This window comes from Monodon monoceros, unplaced genomic scaffold, assembly GCF_005190385.1.
Source record: "Monodon monoceros isolate NGI ecotype Baffin Bay Population unplaced genomic scaffold, NGI_Narwhal_1 Super_Scaffold_6, whole genome shotgun sequence".
Lineage (NCBI taxonomy): Eukaryota > Metazoa > Chordata > Mammalia > Artiodactyla > Monodontidae > Monodon > Monodon monoceros.
In genome coordinates, this window is record NW_021703783.1 from 66,712,737 (window position 1) to 66,733,499 (window position 20,763).

Below are 20,763 nucleotides of genomic sequence, written 5' to 3' on the forward strand. Positions count from 1 at the left end.
CTCTGTTTGTTTGTTCTTTAATTCTTCTAGTTCTTTGTTAAACATTTCTTACATTTTCTTGATCCTTGCCTCCATTCTTTTTCCGAGGTTCTGGATCATCTTCACTATCATTATTTTGAATTCTTTTTCTAGAAGGTTGCCTATCTCCACTTCATTATGTTGTTTATCTGGGGTTTTATTTTGTTCCTTAATCTAGTACATAGCCCCCTGCCTTTTCATCTTGTCTATCTTTCTGTGAATGTGGTCTTTGTTCCACAGGTTTCAGGATTGTAGTTCTTCTTGCTTATGCTGTCTGCCCTCTGGTGGATGAGGCCATCTAAGAGGTTTGTGTAAGTTTCCTGATGAGAGGGACTGGTCGTTTGTGCATTTTTATGTAGGGTTGTACATCTCTTTTCTTATTGGCTTGTAGGAGTGCTCTATATAATCTAAATACCTCTCTGTTTTCCCGTGCAAATATATTCTCTAAATTCTGGGGTTTCCCTTTTTTTCTCTCTTTATGGTTTAGTTTGATGGACAGAATATTTCTGTTTTAAATTAAAAACAAAAGTTTTTAGTTGTGACATATAAGATATCTTTGCTTACTCAGGTCATTAACATATTCTAGAAACTTTATTATCTTAACTTTCAGCATTTAAATCTGTGGTGCATCTGGAGTTAAATTTTGCCTGCAGTGTGAATAAGGGGTCAATTTCCCTCCAAACATACACATTTGGTTATTTTGTTGACCCACAACCATTTGTTTGTTAGACCATACTTTTCACAATGGATTACAGTGGAGGCCTTTATTTAAATTCAGGAAACTCTGTGCGTGGGTTCTCTTAATTTTTCTCATCATTCTGTTGTTTATTCTTATATCACTACTTCAATTTCTGTATAATTTATAATAAATTTTATTATCTAGTCTAATAAGAGCTCCAACTTTGTTCTTCTTCAAGAAAGAACTGCTATTGCTACCGTTGATCCATTTCATTAATGTACGAATTTTAGAACCATCCTGTCAATTTGCACAATGAATGTTAGTATTTTCTCTAAGATTGCAAGAAATCTGTAAATCAATTTGGGAGAACTGATATTTTTAGAATATTACATTTTTAAATTCATGAACATAGAATATCTCATTTATTTAAGCCACTTAAGATCTCTGCCCATAAGAGCAGAGATTTTTTTTCTTGTGCCTTTTATTTATTTTTCTTGCTTTATTGTCCTGACTACTACCTTCAGTAAAATGTTAAATAATGGTGATTTTAGCAGGCATCTTTTGCTAGCTCCTGGTCTCAGGCTGAAAGCTTTCCATGATGAAGTCAGATGTTTAATACATGTTTCTTGTAGAAACTCTATATTTGATTGAGTTACCCTCCTTAGTATCTTCTTACCTTTCTAAAAGTTTAATATGATGATGTTGATGATTCTATATATGATTTGGATTTTATCAGATACTTTTTATACCTATAACATTGATTTTTAAAAATTAAACCTTGTATTCCTAGAATAAACCAACTTAACTATAATACATTATCTTTTTATATATCTCTGAATTTGATCTGCTAATATTTTGGTTAGGATTTTTGCATTTATATTCTAGAAGAAGCTGTGCCCATAAATTTTCTTTCTTGTAAAACTCTTCAGATTTTGTTATCAAGGTTGTGTTGACCTTTAAATTGATTAGGAAGTGTTTCCTATGTTTGATGTAAGATTGGAAGAGTTTGATGTAAGATTGATGTTATTTGTTTCTTAAAAATTTGTCTTAGCACATAATCTATTTGGGATAATATTCCATGTGCACTTGAAAGGAATGTGCATTTTGCAGGTGTTATGGCTACTAAAATCTCAGTTACTTCAAGCTTGTTAATTGTGTTTAAAAGAATCCTTATTTTTAGTGATTTGGGGAGGTTTCTATCAGTTATTGACAGAAGAATGCTAAAATTTCTTCTTAAGATTGTGGGTTTCTCTAAATCAGTTTTTAGTTCTGTCAAATTTGGCCTCATACTTTGAGGATATGTTATTAGGGTATACATGTTTAGAATAGTTAAGTCACTGTATTACTGACACTTTTATAATGGTAAAATTTCACTCTTTAACTCTAATTTCCCTCTTTAACTAATTGCCTTATTGGCCATTCCCTCTGATATTTTCATACTTACAGCAACTTTCTTTTGACTGGTAATTTTATAATATATGTTTTCTTAACCATTCCCATTAAACATCTCTGTTGCTTTTATATTGAAACTGTGACTCTTATACGAGTATACAGTTGGATTTTGCTTACTTTTATATTCCATTTTGATTTTTTATTAATATATTCAGACTTTAAATTTATTTCAATTGAGAGTATAATTAGGTTTATATATATCATCTTTCTGTTTGTGTTCCATTTGTCCTGTTAGTTCTGTGTTCCTTTTCTGCTTCTTTTTACCTTTTTTTCCCTTTAATCAGGTATTTTTGTTTTTCCTTTTTTTCTCACATTAGCTTGTTAATTTATGGTTACCTCTTTCTATGCACTTCATTCCTTCCTGCATTATTAATGTTCCATCATTTTCTTTGACCTTAAGGACTTTCTTTAATATATATTTTAGTTCAGGTCAGTTTTTGATTGCTTGAAAATTTCTTTCACTTAAAACTTTGAAGGATATCTTCTTTAGATATAGAATTCCAGGTAGGCTTTTGGTGTTTGAAGATGCCATATTTATTATCTTCTGGCTTTCATAGATTCTATTGAAAAGTCAGTAATAAGTCTTATTTTTTCTTCTTTGAAGATACTTCTTTCCAACTCTTACTCCCCAGACTACTTTTAAGGTTTATTTCCTGTATTTGTTTTTCAGCATGGGTGTCGTTTTCTTTGTATGTACTCTGCTTGGAGTGGGGGAGGTTATGTGGCTTCTTGAATCTGTGGTTTATGTCTTTCATCAGTTTTGGAAATTGCTTGGCCAGAGGTATTTCAAATATTTAATCTTTTTCATTATCTCTCTTCTCTGAGGTAAAGTAGGTCCAAAAACACATATGTTAGAATCCCTTACCATTTCTCATGTGTCTCTTAGACTCCTTTCTGAATTGTTTTCTTTTTTTACTTCTGTGTTTTAATTTGCATGTTTCCTACTGACCCATCTTGTAGTTCACTAATCATCTCTTGTATCTAATCATTTTTAGCCTATCTATTAAATTCCTAATTTCAGTTATTCTGTTTTTTAGTTCTGGAATTTCTACTTGATTATTTGTTGTAAATTCTAGTTATATATTGAAGTTTTCTATCATTTCCTGTATTTTCTTGAACATACTGAGTATGGTATATTCAAAGTTTTCTCGGTTAATTGCAACATCTGGATCACTTGTAGGTTTATTTCTATTGACAATTTATCTCTTGTATTGGGTTGACCAAAAAGTGCCTTCGGTTTTTAAGTAAAACTAAAGGACACATTTTTCATTTTCACCGAGAACTTTATTGAACAACGTATTCACCCTTTTGTTCTACTACCTTCTACCATTTTTCAGGCAACTTTATAATTCCATCTACCCAAAACTTTTTATCTTTTTGAGCAAAGAACTGTTCCAGGTGCCTTTTACAGTCTTCCAGGGAATTAAAATTTTTTCCATTAAGAGAATTTTGTAAAGACTGAAATAAATAGAAATGCAAAGGTGCAATGTCTGGTGAATATGGCAGATGAATCAGAACTTCCCAGCCAAGCTGTAACAGTTTTTGCCTGGTCTTCAAAGAAATATGTGGTCTCACATCATTCTGATGGAAGATTATGCATTTTCTGTTGACTAATTCCAGAGGCTTTTTGTCGAGTGCTGCTTCCAGTTGGTCTAATCGGGAGTAGTACTTGTTGGAATTAATCATCTGGTTTTTTTTGAAACGAGCTCATAATAGAAGACTCCCTTCCAATCCCATCATATACGTAACATCACCGTCTCTGGATGAAGACCGGCCTTTGGTGTGGTTGGTGGTAGTTCATTTTGCATGCCCCACAATCTCTTCCCTTCCACATTATTATACAGTATCCACTTTTCATCACCTGACACAATTTGTTTTAAAAATGGCCCAGTTTAAGTAGAGAATCGCATGCAGAAAAATGGTCAAGAAGGTTTTTTTTCATTTAACTTACATGGAACCCAAACATCAATGCTATTAACATAACCAAGCTGGTGCAAATGATTTTAAACGCTTGATTTGGATATTTTGAGTTTGTTGGCCATCTCTCACGTGGTATAACATTGATTGTCCTCAATTAATGTCTCGATTTGATTGCTATCAACTTAACTGGTCTATCCAACCATGGAGCATCACCCAGGGAGAAATCTCCAGCACAAAACTTCACAAACCACTTTTGACACATTTGATCAGTCACAAAACCTTCTCCATACACTACACAAATCTTTTTTTGCATTTCAGTTGTGTTTTTACCTTTCTTTAAATAAAGCATAATATGCCAAAAATGTTGCTTTTTTTTCCATCTTCAGTATTAAATGGCTACACAAAAATTCACCAATTTTGATTTTTTTTTCTTTAATGCACGCTGAAATGACAGCTGTCACAATACAATCTAACAAAATTGTTTTGAATAAAGTTAAGACAGCTAAGCACTACTAGAGCCATCTTATGGAATAAAACGAACAAACCTTTTGGCCAACCCAATATTTTGAGTCAGCCAATTCTCTTTATTAGCATTTAATCATTGATTAAGTATCAGACATATATGTAAAAAGTATAAAGGCACTGGAAGATGTTTTATTTCTCTAAAGAGGATTTAATTTTGTTCTGACAGGCAGATATTGTATAGACAGAGATCCTTTTGAGGCTTATTTTTAAGCTTTGTTAGGGCTGGTCTGTTTCTGGTTTCTCTTAGGGTTGAGCCAATATAATGTTTAAACTGAGAATGGGATATTTACCAGGTTACCTTCACCTTGTTTTTTCCTGAATTCTAATCCCTTTCTCCATAGCATCAAATGACTAAAGAAATTTCTTTTTAGCTTTTTAGCACACCAGCTATTGCTATTGCACTTTGAGTCTAGGTATCTCTCCAACACACGTGCTACTTGGAATTTGCAAACATATGAAGGGTTTATTTTATACAAGACTTTGAGCTCACATTTCGGTGGTTCTCTCCTCTCAGGGATCTTGGTCCTTCAATCCTAACTGCCTTGGCATCCCTACACTTTAACCTCTGTCTCTTCATTCCAGTGAAACTGCTACAAGTAGGCCTTAGATTTCTGCTTAGCTTCTCTTTCCTGTTAATAAAATTGGGAATTTCCCTGAGGGAAAATGTGGCAGGAAATACAGGGTTCACATCTGCATGAGACTATACTCTCTGGGATCTTAGCTTTTTAAGTCTTGACTGCTTCAATTGTTCTTGAGCACCTTTACCTTTAGCTCCTTTTTTTTTTTTGGGATATGTGGGCCTCTCACTGTTGTGGCCTCTCCCGTTGCAGAGCACAGGTTCCAGACGCGCAGGCTCAGCGACCATGGCTCATGGGCCCAGCCGCTCCGCGGCATGTGGGATATTCCCGGACTGGGGCACGAACCCTTGCCCCCTGCATCGGCAGGCAGACTCTCAACCACTGCGCCACCAGGGAAGCCCTCAGCTCCTTTTTTATTCCAATATTTATAGTTGTTCCCAGGCGAATCTTAATTCTAATTAAAGCTATACCAGAATAAAATGTCCAAAATGAAATGTTTATAAATATTTCAAGTCAGTGATTATTTTAAGTGTTTCAGACATTGTTCTCACCACAGTGAACAAAAGAGATAAAATCTCTGACCTCAGTGACCTTACATTCACTTAAGGTGACAGACAGTGAATAAATATATAAATATACAGAATACTAGAAGATATTGAAAATTGCTATAAAAATTTTTATAAGGAAGGTTAAGAGATAGAGCATAGAATCTGATTGGACTATCATGGGAGGCCTATATGAGGTGAAATATTTTTATAGAGATGTGAAAATAAAGTGAAGGGATAGCCATTGGGTAATATGGTGCTGGGCTAAGTGGAGGGCAAGTATGGAAGCCTTGAAACAGGAACTTTTTTAGTATATTAAAGAAACAGAATATTTACAGTAAGTAGAACTGATTAGTTGTGGAGAATAGCCAGAGATAGGGAAGAAACAGAGGAATGGTCAGGGAACAGTTCACATAAAGCCTGTGATATGAAGTCAAGAACTTTGAATTTTATTTCAAATGTGATAGAACATTATTATTGGGTTTTGAGCAAGGGAGTTAAATGTATTATTTGTTTTAAATGGATGAATTTGTTTGTAATACAGAGATTTTAGTTTAGGGGAGCTAAGAATTAAAACTAAATATCAATTAAGAAGGTATTATTACTTTGCCTTCCTTTGACATATTTTTTACTCCCTTTTTTATGGCCATCACTTCATTTTAAAATCATCTTACAACTTCAGATGACATAATCAAATTACAAAAGTGTCCCTATATTTTTTGTTCTTTCTTTCTCTTATTTTCATCTTTACAACTGTAAGACATATCTAACCAGGACTTCCCTTTTATCACTTATTTAGGTCATAACAATAGTTGCCTTTGGTATAGTCTATACTTTTCTTTAAGATTTATCACAAGAGAGTTGTAGTGATATACATGTATTCAAACTTATATTTTCCTTCCCAGCCAACAAATACTGAATGTTTACAGTATGGTAGGTACTGTACTTGGTGCTAGGGTAGGTACATTGACAGATATAACATGGCCCCTAGTTTAGGAGATGTCAGAAATATATTTGAATATTTTCAGCTATAAAAGAAGTAAATATAAAATGGTCTTAATAAATTAGCCTCAAACAAAAAGCCCGGATCAATCTGCCATGAAGTCTTTATATTGGTTTGTTGCCTCTCTGAAATGTGTTTTCATTTTACAGATGGTTAATCAAGGGGACAATGATAACGAAGGTCAATTTGTTTTAGTTTTTATTAAGCATAGTTTACCTTAATTTTTTAAGTGCCAAGAAATGTGAGGGATCTGAGATTGTATCCTGCATGCAGTCTAACAAGTTAGGCTGCCACACTTTCATGGATGCTGGCAGAAGAAATGAGACATTTATTACTTGTCACATCAGGCAGCAGAAGCCTCATGTTTTTATGTATTCCCTTTGCCCCCAGGTTCCATAGGCAGGAATTCCCCCTTAGGAATCTGGAAGCTTAGGAAACCCTATATTTTATAAAAGGCTGCTAGCAAACCTGTTCATCCTATGCTCCAGGGGAAATAGTTATTTTCTTATACCAGACAGCAAACAAATTTTGCCTTCTGCTCCAGAAGGAATCACTCAAAGACTATATCTTCCAAGTCTGTTAGCTATATTAACATCCTTGGAAAGATAGTCCAGAACAAAAGATATCATAAGTCATGAAGAAATGTTAGAGACCTATGGAAAATTATCTCCCAACAATATGTACCCTTCATGTGTACATGGCAAATTTTCCCACAAGTACCCACTCCAGTGGCTACTCTGAATAATCTGACAGGGGCTAGGACAAAATCCATTAGGTTATCCTCATGATGCATTTAATGAAGGATACTATCAATACCCCAGGCGTTTCCTCTTTAAGTTTCTGTATTGACCTTCCCACTAGACTTGAGGCTTTAATCCAGTTACAGCTGGAAGTATTAGCTATTACAGACTCTTTTGGGGCCCGCAAGGAGGAAGTTGAAGGTAGTTCTGCCATCTAAAACAACCCTGGCCAGTGAATTGAAGCTGACTTGAATGCTTTCCAGGACCATAATGGTGTTTCCTTAAATGTTTGAAGGTGATCTATGACCAGGACACCTTCCAGGTGGCATCTGTCTGCCCCATAGGATGACTGAGAATGGGAGTGGGGAAAACATCCAGGCTGCACCCTGAGGATGTGTCAATCACGCTGGCCTGAGACATCCTATTAGGGAAAGGAAATATGTTTCATGCCCAGGAATGATCAGGAGAGAATCCAGAGTTGTCAAAATAGGACTGTATTATCCTCCATGTATTTTTTCATAATCATTACCTAGGAAGTAGCTGCAAGAGTATGATCCCTTTCTGGGGGCAGCCACATTAACTGATCAAATTGCCTTATTTAGGTATGTGGACAGAAGGAAGTGAGAGTGGTGAAGTCAGACTATTGTTGAGTACCTTTTGTGATAAAAGGCACATAACTGTCAGGCTCCAATGGTTCAGAAAACTGAAAACTTATACAGACAAATTTCAAGGGCCACAGTTATATGGCCAAACTTAGCTGATAGATAACCTGAAGACGTTTCAAAAGTTGAGAATGGAGGAGAGGGTTTAGAAGGTGAGATTTGAGATTCATAATGGGCCAGATTTCCAAACTGTAAGGATTCTGAGGTGCTACAAAAGTTATCAAGAAGTGTTAGAAAGAATTCTTTTGAAAATGGCATGAGGCAGCTTGGGTAGAAGAGGAGAAAAGTATTAGGGCTCAGAGTTGGGGATGGTGAAGAATAAAAATGAGACCAACACATGGCTTTTAGAATTTCTAAGACCTGTTCAACTCTAACTAACTTGTGGCTTACAGCAAATCTGATTCTAGTTTCATATGTCAAATGAAAGGGTTATATTAGTTGGTATGAAAAATTTTGTACATACATATGCAAATAAACATGAATGTTATTCCCGGCTCTTCTGATAGCCTTATTTCCTAGTCTCTCAAAGTTGGATTATAGGATAATAATTTCTTCTCTGATAAAAAGTCAAATATATGTTTATCTGTTCAAATGTTCAATTGTGAGTACACAGTTACAAATTTATCTAAGTTCAAGTTTATTTTTAATGTGTAAGTAAATTTGATAATAGTCTTCTAATAAACAGAAAGCTTTCCCAATTCTCAGTTGTAAGTTAACAGAAGGTTTTCTTAAGCAATAATTGAAATTTGTATAAATGTCCAGTAGTAAGCATGATATATTAATATACATTTTTTTAAACAGTAGTATATTTATAATCTTGGCCAATTCCTCCTGACATTTTGAGATTTTTTTCCTCAACATACTAGGTACTGCCAAATATAGTTGATATTAATAAGCTTGAACTCATATAAATCAGTAGTCTTGGTAACATTTTTGGTTGAGATTATGTAATTACTGAAAGTATCTTTAGCATTTTATATTAAACCTTCTATTTATGTCTCTAGAAATTTCCAAGAGACAGTGGCTCTGGAATCAACTAACACAACATTGTAAAGCAACTATACTCAAAAAAAAATTAATTAAAAAAAAAAGAATTGTTCTGGAATCTAACAAAAGTTTGTGACCTTATATTGAAAACCAAGAAAAAGTAATTTTCAAAGTTTTCTGCACTTTTAGATATCAATTTAAAGAACTAATTTTTTTCCTCAAACTTCATGTAGCTTTTCCAAGGAAGAAACCTCCATCATCATCTATATGATACAGCAAAGAAATCACTGTGCTTTGTGGGACCTTGTCCTGCTGCAGAAAGAAAACAGCTGGAGTCCCAGAGAGTATAAAAAGAGGTGGTTTGGCAGGTGTTTAAGAAAAAAAAAGTTGTTTCTTTATATAAAAATTAGTGCATAAGTCAGACTCCTTGCCTGGCATCACTAGTCCTTTTCCACAGTCACTCCTCAGATAGCATATTACTTTTAAAATTTCTCTTCGGGGCTTCCCTGGTGGCGCAGTGGTTGGGAGTCTGCCTGCCGGTGCGGGGGGCGTGGGTTCGTGCCCCGGTCCAGGAGGATCCCACGTGCCGCAGAGCGGCTGGGCCCGTGAGTCGTGGCCGCTGAGCCTGCGTGTCCGGGGCCTGTGCTCCGCAGCGGGAGGGGCCACGGCAGTGAGAGGCCTGCGTACCGCAAAAAAAAAAAAAAAAAAAATTCTCTTCCAATTTTTTCATTGTGGGAAAGTACACATAACATAAAATTTGCCATCTTAACCATTTCTAAGTGTGCATTCAGTGGTATTAAGTATATTCATAAAGTTGTGCTACCCTCACCACCATGCATATCCAGAACTCTTATCTTACAAAACTGAAACTATATACCTATTAAACAATAACTCTTCATTCTCCCTTAATATCCTAATGTTATAAACACCTTAATTTGCATTTACACCAGCTTAACTTCAGTAGCATCCATGAATTATTCTCCTTTATAGCTACATCTCCACCCCTTTCCGTTGTTGATGTCACAAAATTGCATCTTTATACATTGTGTGCTCCAAACATAGACTAATAATTTCTCTAAATAGACTAATATTTTAAATCATGTGGAAAAGAAAATGTTGAGTTACAAACCAAACTTTCAATAATACTAGCTTTTAAACTGAGAATTGTTTGTTTTTAAATGTATTAGTATCTTAAAAAGTGGAGTGAACAAACTGTTGTTACAATAATATTAGCTTTTATAATTTCCCATGTAGTTACTGAGATCTTTATTTCTTCATATGCCTTTTAATTGCTGCCTAGTATCCTGCCACTTCAACCTGTAGAACTCTCTTTAGCATTATTTTCAGGCCAGATCTAATGGTAATGAATTCTCTCAGCTTTTATTTATCTGGGAGTGTCTTCAGTTCTTCCTCAAATCTAAGGATAATTTTGCCAGATATAGGATTCTTGATTGGCAGTTTGTTTTTTTTTTCTTTCAGCACTTTGAATATATCAGCCCACTGCCTTCTGGATGTCAAGGATGCTGATGAGAAATTGCTGATAATCTTGAGGATTCCTTGTACATGACAAGTTGCTTCTTACTTGCTCCTTTCAAGATTCTCTCTTTGTCTTTGTCTTTCGAAAGTTTGATTATAATGTGTCTTGGTGTGGGGCTCTTTGAGTTCATCTTACTTCGAGATCATTGAGCTCCTTGGATGTTTATATTCAGGTCTATTATTGAATTGGAAAACTTTTAGTCATTATTTCTTCAAATATTCTCTCTGCCCGTTTTTTTCTTTCTTCTCCTCTGACTCCCATGATGAATATATTGGTACATTTGATGGTGTCTCACAGGACCTTTAGGTTCTGTTCATTTTTATTCAATCTTTTTTCTTTCTCTTCTTTAGATTTGATAATTCCATTGCTGTATCTTCAAGTTCACTCATTCCTTTATCTGCCTACTCAGAGGCAGATCCCTCTAGTGAATCCTACCAGTGAATTTTAGTGAATTTTTCTTTTCAGTTATTATACTTTTCAGCTTCAAAATTTCTTCTTGGTTTCTTTTCAGGTTTTCTATCTCTTTATTGATATTTCCACTTTGTTCATAGATCATTTTCTCCCTTCTTTTAGTTCTTTGAACATATTTAAGACAGTTACTTTAAAGTCTTTGTCTAGTAAATCTGCCATGAGGTCTTTTTAAGGCATAGTTTTGGTTGATTTTTTTCCTTTGAATGGGCTGTAAATTTTCCTGCTTCTTTGTATGCCTTGTGATTTTTATTTAAAGTTAGACATTGAATCTAATAATGTGGTAACTGTGGAAATAAGATTCTCTCTCTTACCCAGTGTTTGCCAGGTTTTTTGCTTCTGTTTTTATTGTTTTTGTTTTGATTGTTTTAGGCTGCGTCTGCGCCAAGGATCAGCCTGAGTTGTAAACTCAAGGTCTTCTCATTTCTTTTCTAAGCCTGTGCCTTCCCCTGGGCATGTGTACTGACTTTCCCCCATATGTGCAGATGCTTTTGAATTTCCTAGTCTTTTTTTTTTTTTTTTTTTTTTTGTGGTACGTGGGCCTCTCACTGTTGTGGCTTCTCCTGTTGTGGAGCACAGACTCTGGACACGCAGGTTCAGTGGCTAGGCTCACAGGCCCAGCCACTCTGCGGCATGTGGGATCCTCCTGGACCAGGGCACGAACCCATGTCCCCTGCATTGGCAGGCAGACTCTCAACCACTGCGCCACCAGGGAAGCCCCATATCCTAGTCTTTTTTTAAATGAATATTCTAGTCCATAGTGTTTGTTTCCCAAAAAAGGAAAAAGAGGAAAATGAAGAGGGGAGGAGTTGGGGGAAGAACACCTGCCCTTTAAATCCTCTGGAAATCACTTAGTAGGTGGGGTAAATAGCCTTACAACAATAGGGGAGGTGCCACTCACTTCTTTGTACCTCTGAGATCAGAAGCAACAGTACTCTGAACTCAACGGTCAGAGTACAGATCTCCAGTCTTTGGAAGACAGTGTCCTCATTGTCCACCCTGGCTCCTGCAAACTGTGTGCAAGGTACTTCTAAAACGCATGAATAGCTGCCTGCCTTGGGGCTGGGGAATGGAGGATAGATAGCTGCAACTGTGCTAAGGGCTGACATTTACCAAAATTAACCACAATTTACCATCCAAGTCTTCCGCAGGACATCACAAGCCTTCAATAGACTCTAGAGTTCCAAAATGGTTACACTAGACAGATTCTGCCAGTTTAGTTGTTGTCTAGGTTGGGAGACAGGTTCCTGGTGCTCCCTACCCCACCATCTTCCCAGAATCCTCTGGCACATTGCCTTTCATAATATTGCCTCCACATCTTCTCTTCATTTTAGCAATTTTACAGAGTAAGAATACTAATTTAGTGATAGCTGATATGCCTTGGGCCTTGATCTTTCCTGGCATAAATATGAATTTTCCTTTATTTGTCATACAAAAGAAAGAATTTAGAAATCTGAGCCCTCCATACTGTTTGCAATTTTGCATTAAATAGCTCTTCTTAAACCAGTTATATATTCTTAAACCAGATATAACTGGTATATAACTGTGATGTATATGTTAATGATCTCTGCCTAGAAGGAACTGGACAATGTACTGGTGCACAACTGTATCCTTTTTACATAGATATTCAAATAACATGAATCTGATTAGGTTTCCTAAGACTAAATGCTGTAAGTAATGGTCTGTCATTGTGCTGCTGGCCTGTAGTCAAGATGTCTTAGGCTTGCCTTTCCAATGGTTTTTCAAGAGATAGTCAAGAAGCACTGAAGCTGTATAAGTGGAAAATTGCATTTAGGTCTTCTCAGTTTATAGTCATTCCAGTTTTTAAAACATAAATATGTTTGATCATTTTAGAAACTTTTAAAAAACAAGTTCATTGGTATTATGATCATCCTGTTTTCTTAAAGATTCAAAAACAATTATAGAACCACAGAATATTATTTAAACCATATTAGATAATCCAAGTGAATAAAATTTAGATAATTATACCCTAAATTATACAACACGAGCATAACTAATATATTTCCATTGTAGAACGATAAATTTGGAAATTACATAAATGGAATAAAGATGTAAGATGAAGAGTGAAGTGACCTAAGATCATTTCAAAATTTAAATTTATATTTTTATCATTCAAACTCTTGAACTAGAGAATATAATATCAGGAACCATGTTCTGTATATTGCCACAAAATTCTTTTTTCCATCTATTCAGAAAATTCGTGAAATGTTGAACTAAAGTTAAGTAAAGGCTATCTTACAGATAGTATTTACAGAAAATTGATACTAGTATGTTAAAATACTATAAATTTTTAATGGTGAGGTTTGATGGAAAATATTATATTTTGCATAATAAAGAGCTAAAGGATTATTTCCCTCAGTTACATCTAGAGTTGGCTCAGAGTCATAGTTCTCAAACAGTTAAATACACTGAACAATCTGCACGTCTCATTTTTTAGAGCATGTGAGTACTCAAGGCTTTACTTTATTCCACTTGGGGATGAAAAATCTTATCCCATTTTTTAGAATGTTTGCATTAAACAGATACATAACATCTCACAGAGTGAGCAAGTAGCAGATTTTCCTCTAAATAAAAATGCTGAAATACTTTCTTAACATGTGTAGTATATAAGACAATTTAAAAGAATCTTTGTAAAAGTTATGCAAACTAAATTATGTACATTAATGTTATTATTTGTGCAGGCTGCCTTAGAGAAGGAATGGCTTGCTTTAGATTCCACATGCTTCCCTTCACAAACACTGCTTCTTCCAAACCAGCTGCACTGGCCAAAGGTAACATGTCATGGAAACCTCTTAGTGCTCGATCTTTGCTCATTTCTTAAGGTTATGCTCTGCTGCAGTGATTAATAATACAATTTATTGACTTGAAAAACACAATTACTTTTAGAAGCCTCTGACTTCCTCCTCATCCCCAGATGTAATTTTTCATGTAGCTTTTCTTTCATTTGCTCCTGATTTTTTTCTTTATTTTGGATTTCTTTCAACACTTTATTTCACAGTAGCCAAAAAAAAAAGATAGGCTTCAGCTGCATAAAATCACTAGTTGACAGCACTTTAAAAATACAAAAATATGCATTAAAAGGGCAACAGCTGAAGATTCTCAGTCAGAGGTCAATGGACTGCAATATCTGTTATTTATTTGATAATCTTTGAAGTTTTTGTTTTCTGAATTTTTTTCATGATCTTTGCAATTAATCATTCTGTATATGCAAACGATACCAAAAGCATATCTCTCATGACTACAACAAAGGACATTTGTATGTATATTCCATAAATTTCATTTGATTATAATTTTTAATTTTTATGTGAGTTTTTCTTAGGCTACTCAGTAATATGCATGTAAAGTAATACAATATACATGCTAGATGTTTTTCAATTTATTTTATACTTATGTACATTTTTTTCTGATAAGTTCTCTGGAACCTTAAAATCTGATGATACTTCACTTAATTTACCAAGTCATCCAGCTCAAGCATGGCTGTGTAATGAGAAAGAAAATTTGTTTTCATCGGAACACACACAATTTAATAGCAGGTAAGCTAAATTGCTCTTTTAGAGGATCAACCTCTAATGAATGACAAGAATATTATACTCTTTACAAAAGTAGTAAGATGATGAAAAGAGGTATGAATTTGTTAAAAATGTAATGATTTTATGGAGTTTTCAGTGTAAGTAATATGTGTGATGTAAGTTTATTAAAGCAAACACAAAACTTAAGTGTCAGTGAAATAATGTTAACTGTTGTAAACAAGTGAACTTTTAAATATTGCTATATAGGTAGAGATAAGGGTTAGAATAAAAATTCCAATGCTGTGTTTCTTTCAACGAAAGGATTGAAATATGCTTCAAGTAATTGAAATGTAAACATTTTAAATTAATGGCAGACTTTTATTACTTTTCAAGATAAAGTTTTTCTGTAACTTAAATGTATTTTATTTCCGAGTTTGAGACAACATAAACAGCTTGTAGTTTTAAAAAGTGCTGATATACTTGTGTTGATTCAGTTAAGTGTGGTTTTTTCTTATTGCTAGTTCAGAAAATAGAACCTTATCCAGGACACCTGAATCAAAGACCAGCAGAAAGAGTTTGCTAAAATCTGAAAAAGAAGAAAAAATTTCAGAAGAATGGTATGTGGTCGGTCTGTTTTACACTAAACTATTAAGAAATTGAGAAATTTTTAAATATCCAAAGCAGATATTTTTCAAGATTTCAAGAATACCTTTATTAGTTTTTAAGAAACCATACCTCTGTTAAATTACAGATTCTTCAATGGGAATTCAAATTTGTTTGTGTATGATATAATTCAGATATGTGTGTTTATATGTATGTGCATATATAAATATAGTCTGGGGATTTTTTGCCTTTATTAAATTTAATCTTTTAATAGGGGCTTTAAGGATATTTCTACTGCTCAGCAAATGCTGAAGAGAGCACAGAAAATGAAATCAAAGAAATTAAGGAAAAAATTAGGTGGGTAATCAATGATCTTTGCAAAACTATGTATCTGACATTAAAGATAAAATCTTTTAAACTATTTTTTAGCAAATTGTATTTAATGAGAATAGAAATGAAATGCACAGATATAAGAATGTCCAAGGTAATAATTCCATAAAAAAAGAACAAGAAAACTTAGAGAAAATTATGATATTACATTTAATGATTTATTATACTCTTAAATGCTATTTTCACTTTTGCCCTGTTCCTTAGCTACTTGGCTATTGATTATTCTATCTATTGTGCACTGAGAATTATGCTGTAATTGGTTTCGAAGCTGGTTAATCTCAGCAAATGTTGATTCTAAAGAGCGTCTGCTTCGTGTGATTATTCCTTTGTGTGTTTTTAAATTGCTTGATTATTCAGTAAATTATTTCTATAAATTCATCAGTTCCATGAATATCAGCTATGAAGACTTCACAACTTGACACTTTGGAAAAGGAGCACAGTGTATATCTTTTGTGATTATGCTGAACTTGTGAAATGTTCAAAGGCATCTTTTCTTCTATTCCATTTGCCAGGCTACTCAAATCATTTGTCTTTCTTTGGACACCTCTAATCATTTTATTAAAATTACTTAATATGTGGAGTAATTTATAGATGTCAGAGCACGAAATTGGTTGTTATGAATTTATAACCATAATTAAAACAATTTAAAATTATTTGTATATTTCATATAACTTTACATTTACTTAAAACTTTATATTTACTCATGGACTCATAGGCTCAATATAAGTAACATGACTTTTTTTTTATCTGTTTTGAGTTTCTCTCACTCATCAGTTTCTTTTATAAAGATCTTAATGTCAGTGAAATGTTTCCATAAAAGTAACATTACTCCTGAGAAGAGCAAGGAATCTATATTTATCCTATAGTTCTAGCTTATATCAGCATACAAAGAAGCACTCAGATTAATTTTTATCTTTATTAATTTTTCTATTATTTTAATCAGTTCAATCATAGAATTCTAAGAAATATGTATATTTAATTTTTAAAAACAGAAATAAAAATAACCAAGATACTTTTGGTTTCTAAGTAATAACTGTTATTTGTTGGCACAGCACTTACTAGCCATTGATAAATTACTGATGACTCAGTTTTATATTCCTAAATGTTCAACTTTCCTTTTTTGGCATTATATTAGTGATATCTTAATTTTCCCTTTTATCTTTTTGAGATAACTATAATGTTTTTTGTTGTGTACTAAACATTTGTCAACTTTAAAATATTGAAATTTTAAGCATTTTTAGAGAAAATGTAAATATGTGCTCTGTTTGTCAACTTGCTTTATGCCTCCTGTACTCTTGTAAACACCTACTAAGTTCATCAGGGCTCTGTGGTGGTTTCCCAGGGAAATACAACCCCAAACCCTTAATGAAGATGAGACTCTCAGTTCCAGGGAAGTGGACTTCAGTAAATCGGGGTAGTTTGATAATGTTATATTGCTTTGATATATATTTCTACTTATTTTCAACAGTATCAAAAACAATGTTTAAATCAATGTTTTGAGAGAAATAAAAGTTACTGAAACTCCTGGGGCAAGTTCAAATACCAGAAGTGGCTTAAGAACTGATTCAGCCAACGTTCAACAAATAATTATTATTTATTTATGTTCAAGATCTAATTTCCTAGATATTTACAGCGTTTGCAATGTCTGTGATAGTGAAAGTAAGGAAACTTTTATCTTGTTGGAATCTGTCTCTGGAAATATATAGGTGTTTCTTGCTAATTCTTGTAACTGAAGGGTTTTTTTTAGGTTGAGTACATTTTTAATTGATCAGCATAGTAAATAATATTTTTTAAAAAAATTTTAATAAGGAATATATGCTCATACATAAAAATGATTGCTTTAATGGCCAAAAATTAGACATAATTATTATGAAGCAAAAATTAAACCTCTTTTTATCTGTCACAAGGGGGCATGGTAGGGTAACAAATGAAAAAGGACATCCAAGTTAACAACCACATCTTAAATTTAACATTTTGACAGTGGTCATTAAGCATGACCTGTTATCTCTTCCCTCTTGCATCTCCCTCCCTCCCAAGAGGGAAGAAATATGGGAACATATGTATATGTATAACTGATTCACTTTGTTATAAAGCAGAAACTAACACACCATTGTAAAGCAATTATACTCCAATAAAGATGTTAAAAAAAAACAAAAAAGTTTGACCTGTTAGGTAAAAATCCAAAATGGCAACTGTATAATTTTTATGGGGTTATTTACTTTAATTACATGATTGTAAACCAAACTGCATTCTTATTACTGTGTGAGGTTTTGTGTCTTTACATTAAGCTTTTGTTTTGCTTCTGTTTTATCAAAATAGTATTAGATTGATGAAATAAAAGCAATTTTTTAAAATTTGAATTCTGAAGTGTAAAATTTAATGATGACCTTTAAATCCTCCTCACTCTTTTTCTCTGCTCCCCCTTCACAACATATACACAGAATAGAAATAGTCAAGGTAAGATTAAAGATGAAAAAGAAAATCAGTGGGATCCTCTACAATTATGATACTTTAATCTTTAGTAGGTTGATGATGTAGAATTTATGTCATTTCGTATATGTGAGCAAATCATTTAAGACTCGGTAACTCTGTCTTTCTTCTTACAGAATAAAGAATTTTCTAGTATTAATGCAATCAATTTGTGTTATGCTGTTAACTTATTTGAATCTGCCTAAAATAATGGCCATAATTTTAAACTTTTATTACTCACTAATAAATTTAAATGATTTTTAGGTACTTAAATTCTGTTAAATACTTTAAAAATTTACCAGTAATTTTCAAATATACATATATGTGTATATATCTTACATGCACAACTTGCCAAGTTGAAAATTTCAATCCACCAGAGGGCAACATTTTTCGTAAAACTGTTGGAGACTAACCAGCTCTGTGTGGGTAGGGAGGGTGTCAAGTGGGGCAGTCAGAGAATAGAAAATTAAATGGAATCCCTAAAACCTAACAAAGCACTAATCCTCGTGGAGGTGGGGCATAAATGCACGAAGTGTGGAAGCTTTAATTAAAATTTCATGCCATGAAAAACCTTAGAGCAACTTGCTCAGTAGCGAGCTCTTAATAATATTTCCTGTCTCTGTCTTGTACATATAGTTATTTAGCCAAGGGATATGAGTCAACAACATTTGATTTAAGATGAGAGTGAAAATAGGGCAGAAGGTAGGGGGTTAGTTATTTGAAGGAAGTTGCAGATAGAGGAAGAATACCACTGAGGTTGCTGATTAATGAAGAAGCAAGGGGCTGAGAAAGCAAGCAGTGTGGGCAGCCATCAGAGGACACTCAGTATTGATGACTTCCATTAGGATAAATGAGGTCATCTGCTTTAAACAGAAGAGAGAGGAGGGGGAGAGGGAGGGGGAGGAGGAATTAATTAGAAGCCACAGGATGGAATCTAAAATTGTGAGGAGTTACCATGATTTACTTAGTTTGGTTTTGGCTTCTAATTGTTGTTATTCCTAGTAAGTCATTGCTACTTCCCTCATGATGGACATAAGTGTGAGCCAGTAATGACTGGTCTTGTGTTTGTGGGTTTTTGTTTGTCTTTTTGTTTTTACTGTTGCATCATGCACAGAAGTAATTTCAGAATCTGGTGATCTGGGTTGGAATTTAGCAGGGAAGTTTAGAGTTTAGTACTGCAGTGAAGAACATCATGTGTAAGGTGAGAGTTGCTGGGTTGTTGAAAACCCGAGGGTCAATATCCTAAAGATAGTGAGCATAATTGGTAGCAAGACTGAGATGAGCCCGATGGAGAAAGAGAGTGAGTGAGTGGTTTTGATGTGGAGCACTCCTGAGAGAGGACAGGTTTTGAGTACAGGGATTTTGGTGGAGAGCAGATGGTAAGATGTTTAAGGGCTAAGAATATAAGGATGAAGACATAACGTGGCTTTCCAACATTTATAATATTTATGCATGTCAAATTTCAAATTTCATAGTTAGAAGAAAGAAAGATCAGGATGAAGCAGACAAGGTTAATTTTGTTATAAATGTAGAGCCACCACTAGGGATTAGAATCATCTTGCAGCTGTTAGTAACACCTAGCACAGTTTCAAGTACATGTTAAGCATTCAATGAATATTTGCTGATTTTATTTCACTGAAGAAAAAAACTTGAGACTGTGTTAGCAACATTTAGTTATAGCCAAGAATTAAGCCAGGTAGAAAATAATTAAAGCTAACTCCTTAATGTGAATTAAACAGTTCATGGGCTATAGCAAAGAGATCGGGTTGCAAAATGATAAGGTAATTAAGAAATGTTAAGGAAGGATCAAAAGGGAACAGCTTAGACAAAACTGTGACAAAATGAAGTTTATTGCTGGTTTATTTTGTTTACCTTAGTGATTCCCAAAAGGAACTTAAAAGAATTTTGATCAAATGCTACTTTGTTGTGCTCTGAACAAAACAATAATAAAACTTATTTGAATACTAAGATCCTGGAGAACCCAGTCTCCACTTGTTCCCCACCAAATTCCCTGAACCTAATACCATGGTAGATGTTCAATAAATAACTGTTAACCAAATCAACAGTAGGTTAGCTAAAAGTCACTAAAGACATTTGACCCTGTGTTATGTGTATGACTGTGTGTATTTTATAGTCATTTAAATATATGTTTATATTTGAGAAGGCAAATTTAAATTAGTAAATAATACTCCTTATAAAAATGAACTATAGCTAGTCATTCAATCTTAGCATAAAACTTATTTTACAGCACTGCTGTACATGGCACATACAGAAAATGGGTAAGAACCAGATTTTCACGTATGTCGTTAATGAGAATAAGATAAACCAGTGAGCTAAGATTAGGTTTATAGAAACTGTAAAGAGATTGCACAGGGGATGGAATAATTTTAAGGATATTATAATGCCTAAATAAAATTGTTACTTAAATGAGGTAATGGATAGAAAGTGTTGAGTACAGAGCCACATACATAATGGAAAGTCAGCTTACTTATGGGTTTCTTTAACTATATGATAAAGGTGTATTTAAAACCTATTTTCCAGATACTGAGCAAGTCATACTGGGAGATAAAAAATTTAAAAAACAACAACATTGACCTGCCATTGATGATTGCTGAGGAGTAGATTTAAATGACTTTGTAATGCTCTTTACAATAGCC

The 20,763-nt window shown here is 33.9% G+C and overlaps 1 protein-coding gene across 6 annotated transcripts in view; it reads left to right on the plus strand.

The window, feature by feature from the left end:
* Positions 1 to 20,763, plus strand: part of LRRIQ1 (leucine rich repeats and IQ motif containing 1) — a 197,776-nt gene that overhangs the window by 101,270 nt on the left and 75,743 nt on the right. For 4 of the 6 annotated variants that reach the window (XM_029204164.1, XM_029204163.1, XM_029204165.1 and 1 more), the window contains 4 exons: positions 13,817 to 13,906; positions 14,547 to 14,668; positions 15,166 to 15,261; positions 15,522 to 15,604. In XM_029204164.1, coding sequence (XP_029059997.1) covers positions 13,817 to 13,906; positions 14,547 to 14,668; positions 15,166 to 15,261; positions 15,522 to 15,604 — 391 coding nt within the window. Of the gene's footprint in view, positions 1 to 13,816; positions 13,907 to 14,546; positions 14,669 to 15,165; positions 15,262 to 15,521; positions 15,605 to 20,763 lie in introns of those variants that run through there. The other 2 variants (XM_029204167.1, XM_029204168.1) reach the window with 2 other exon arrangements.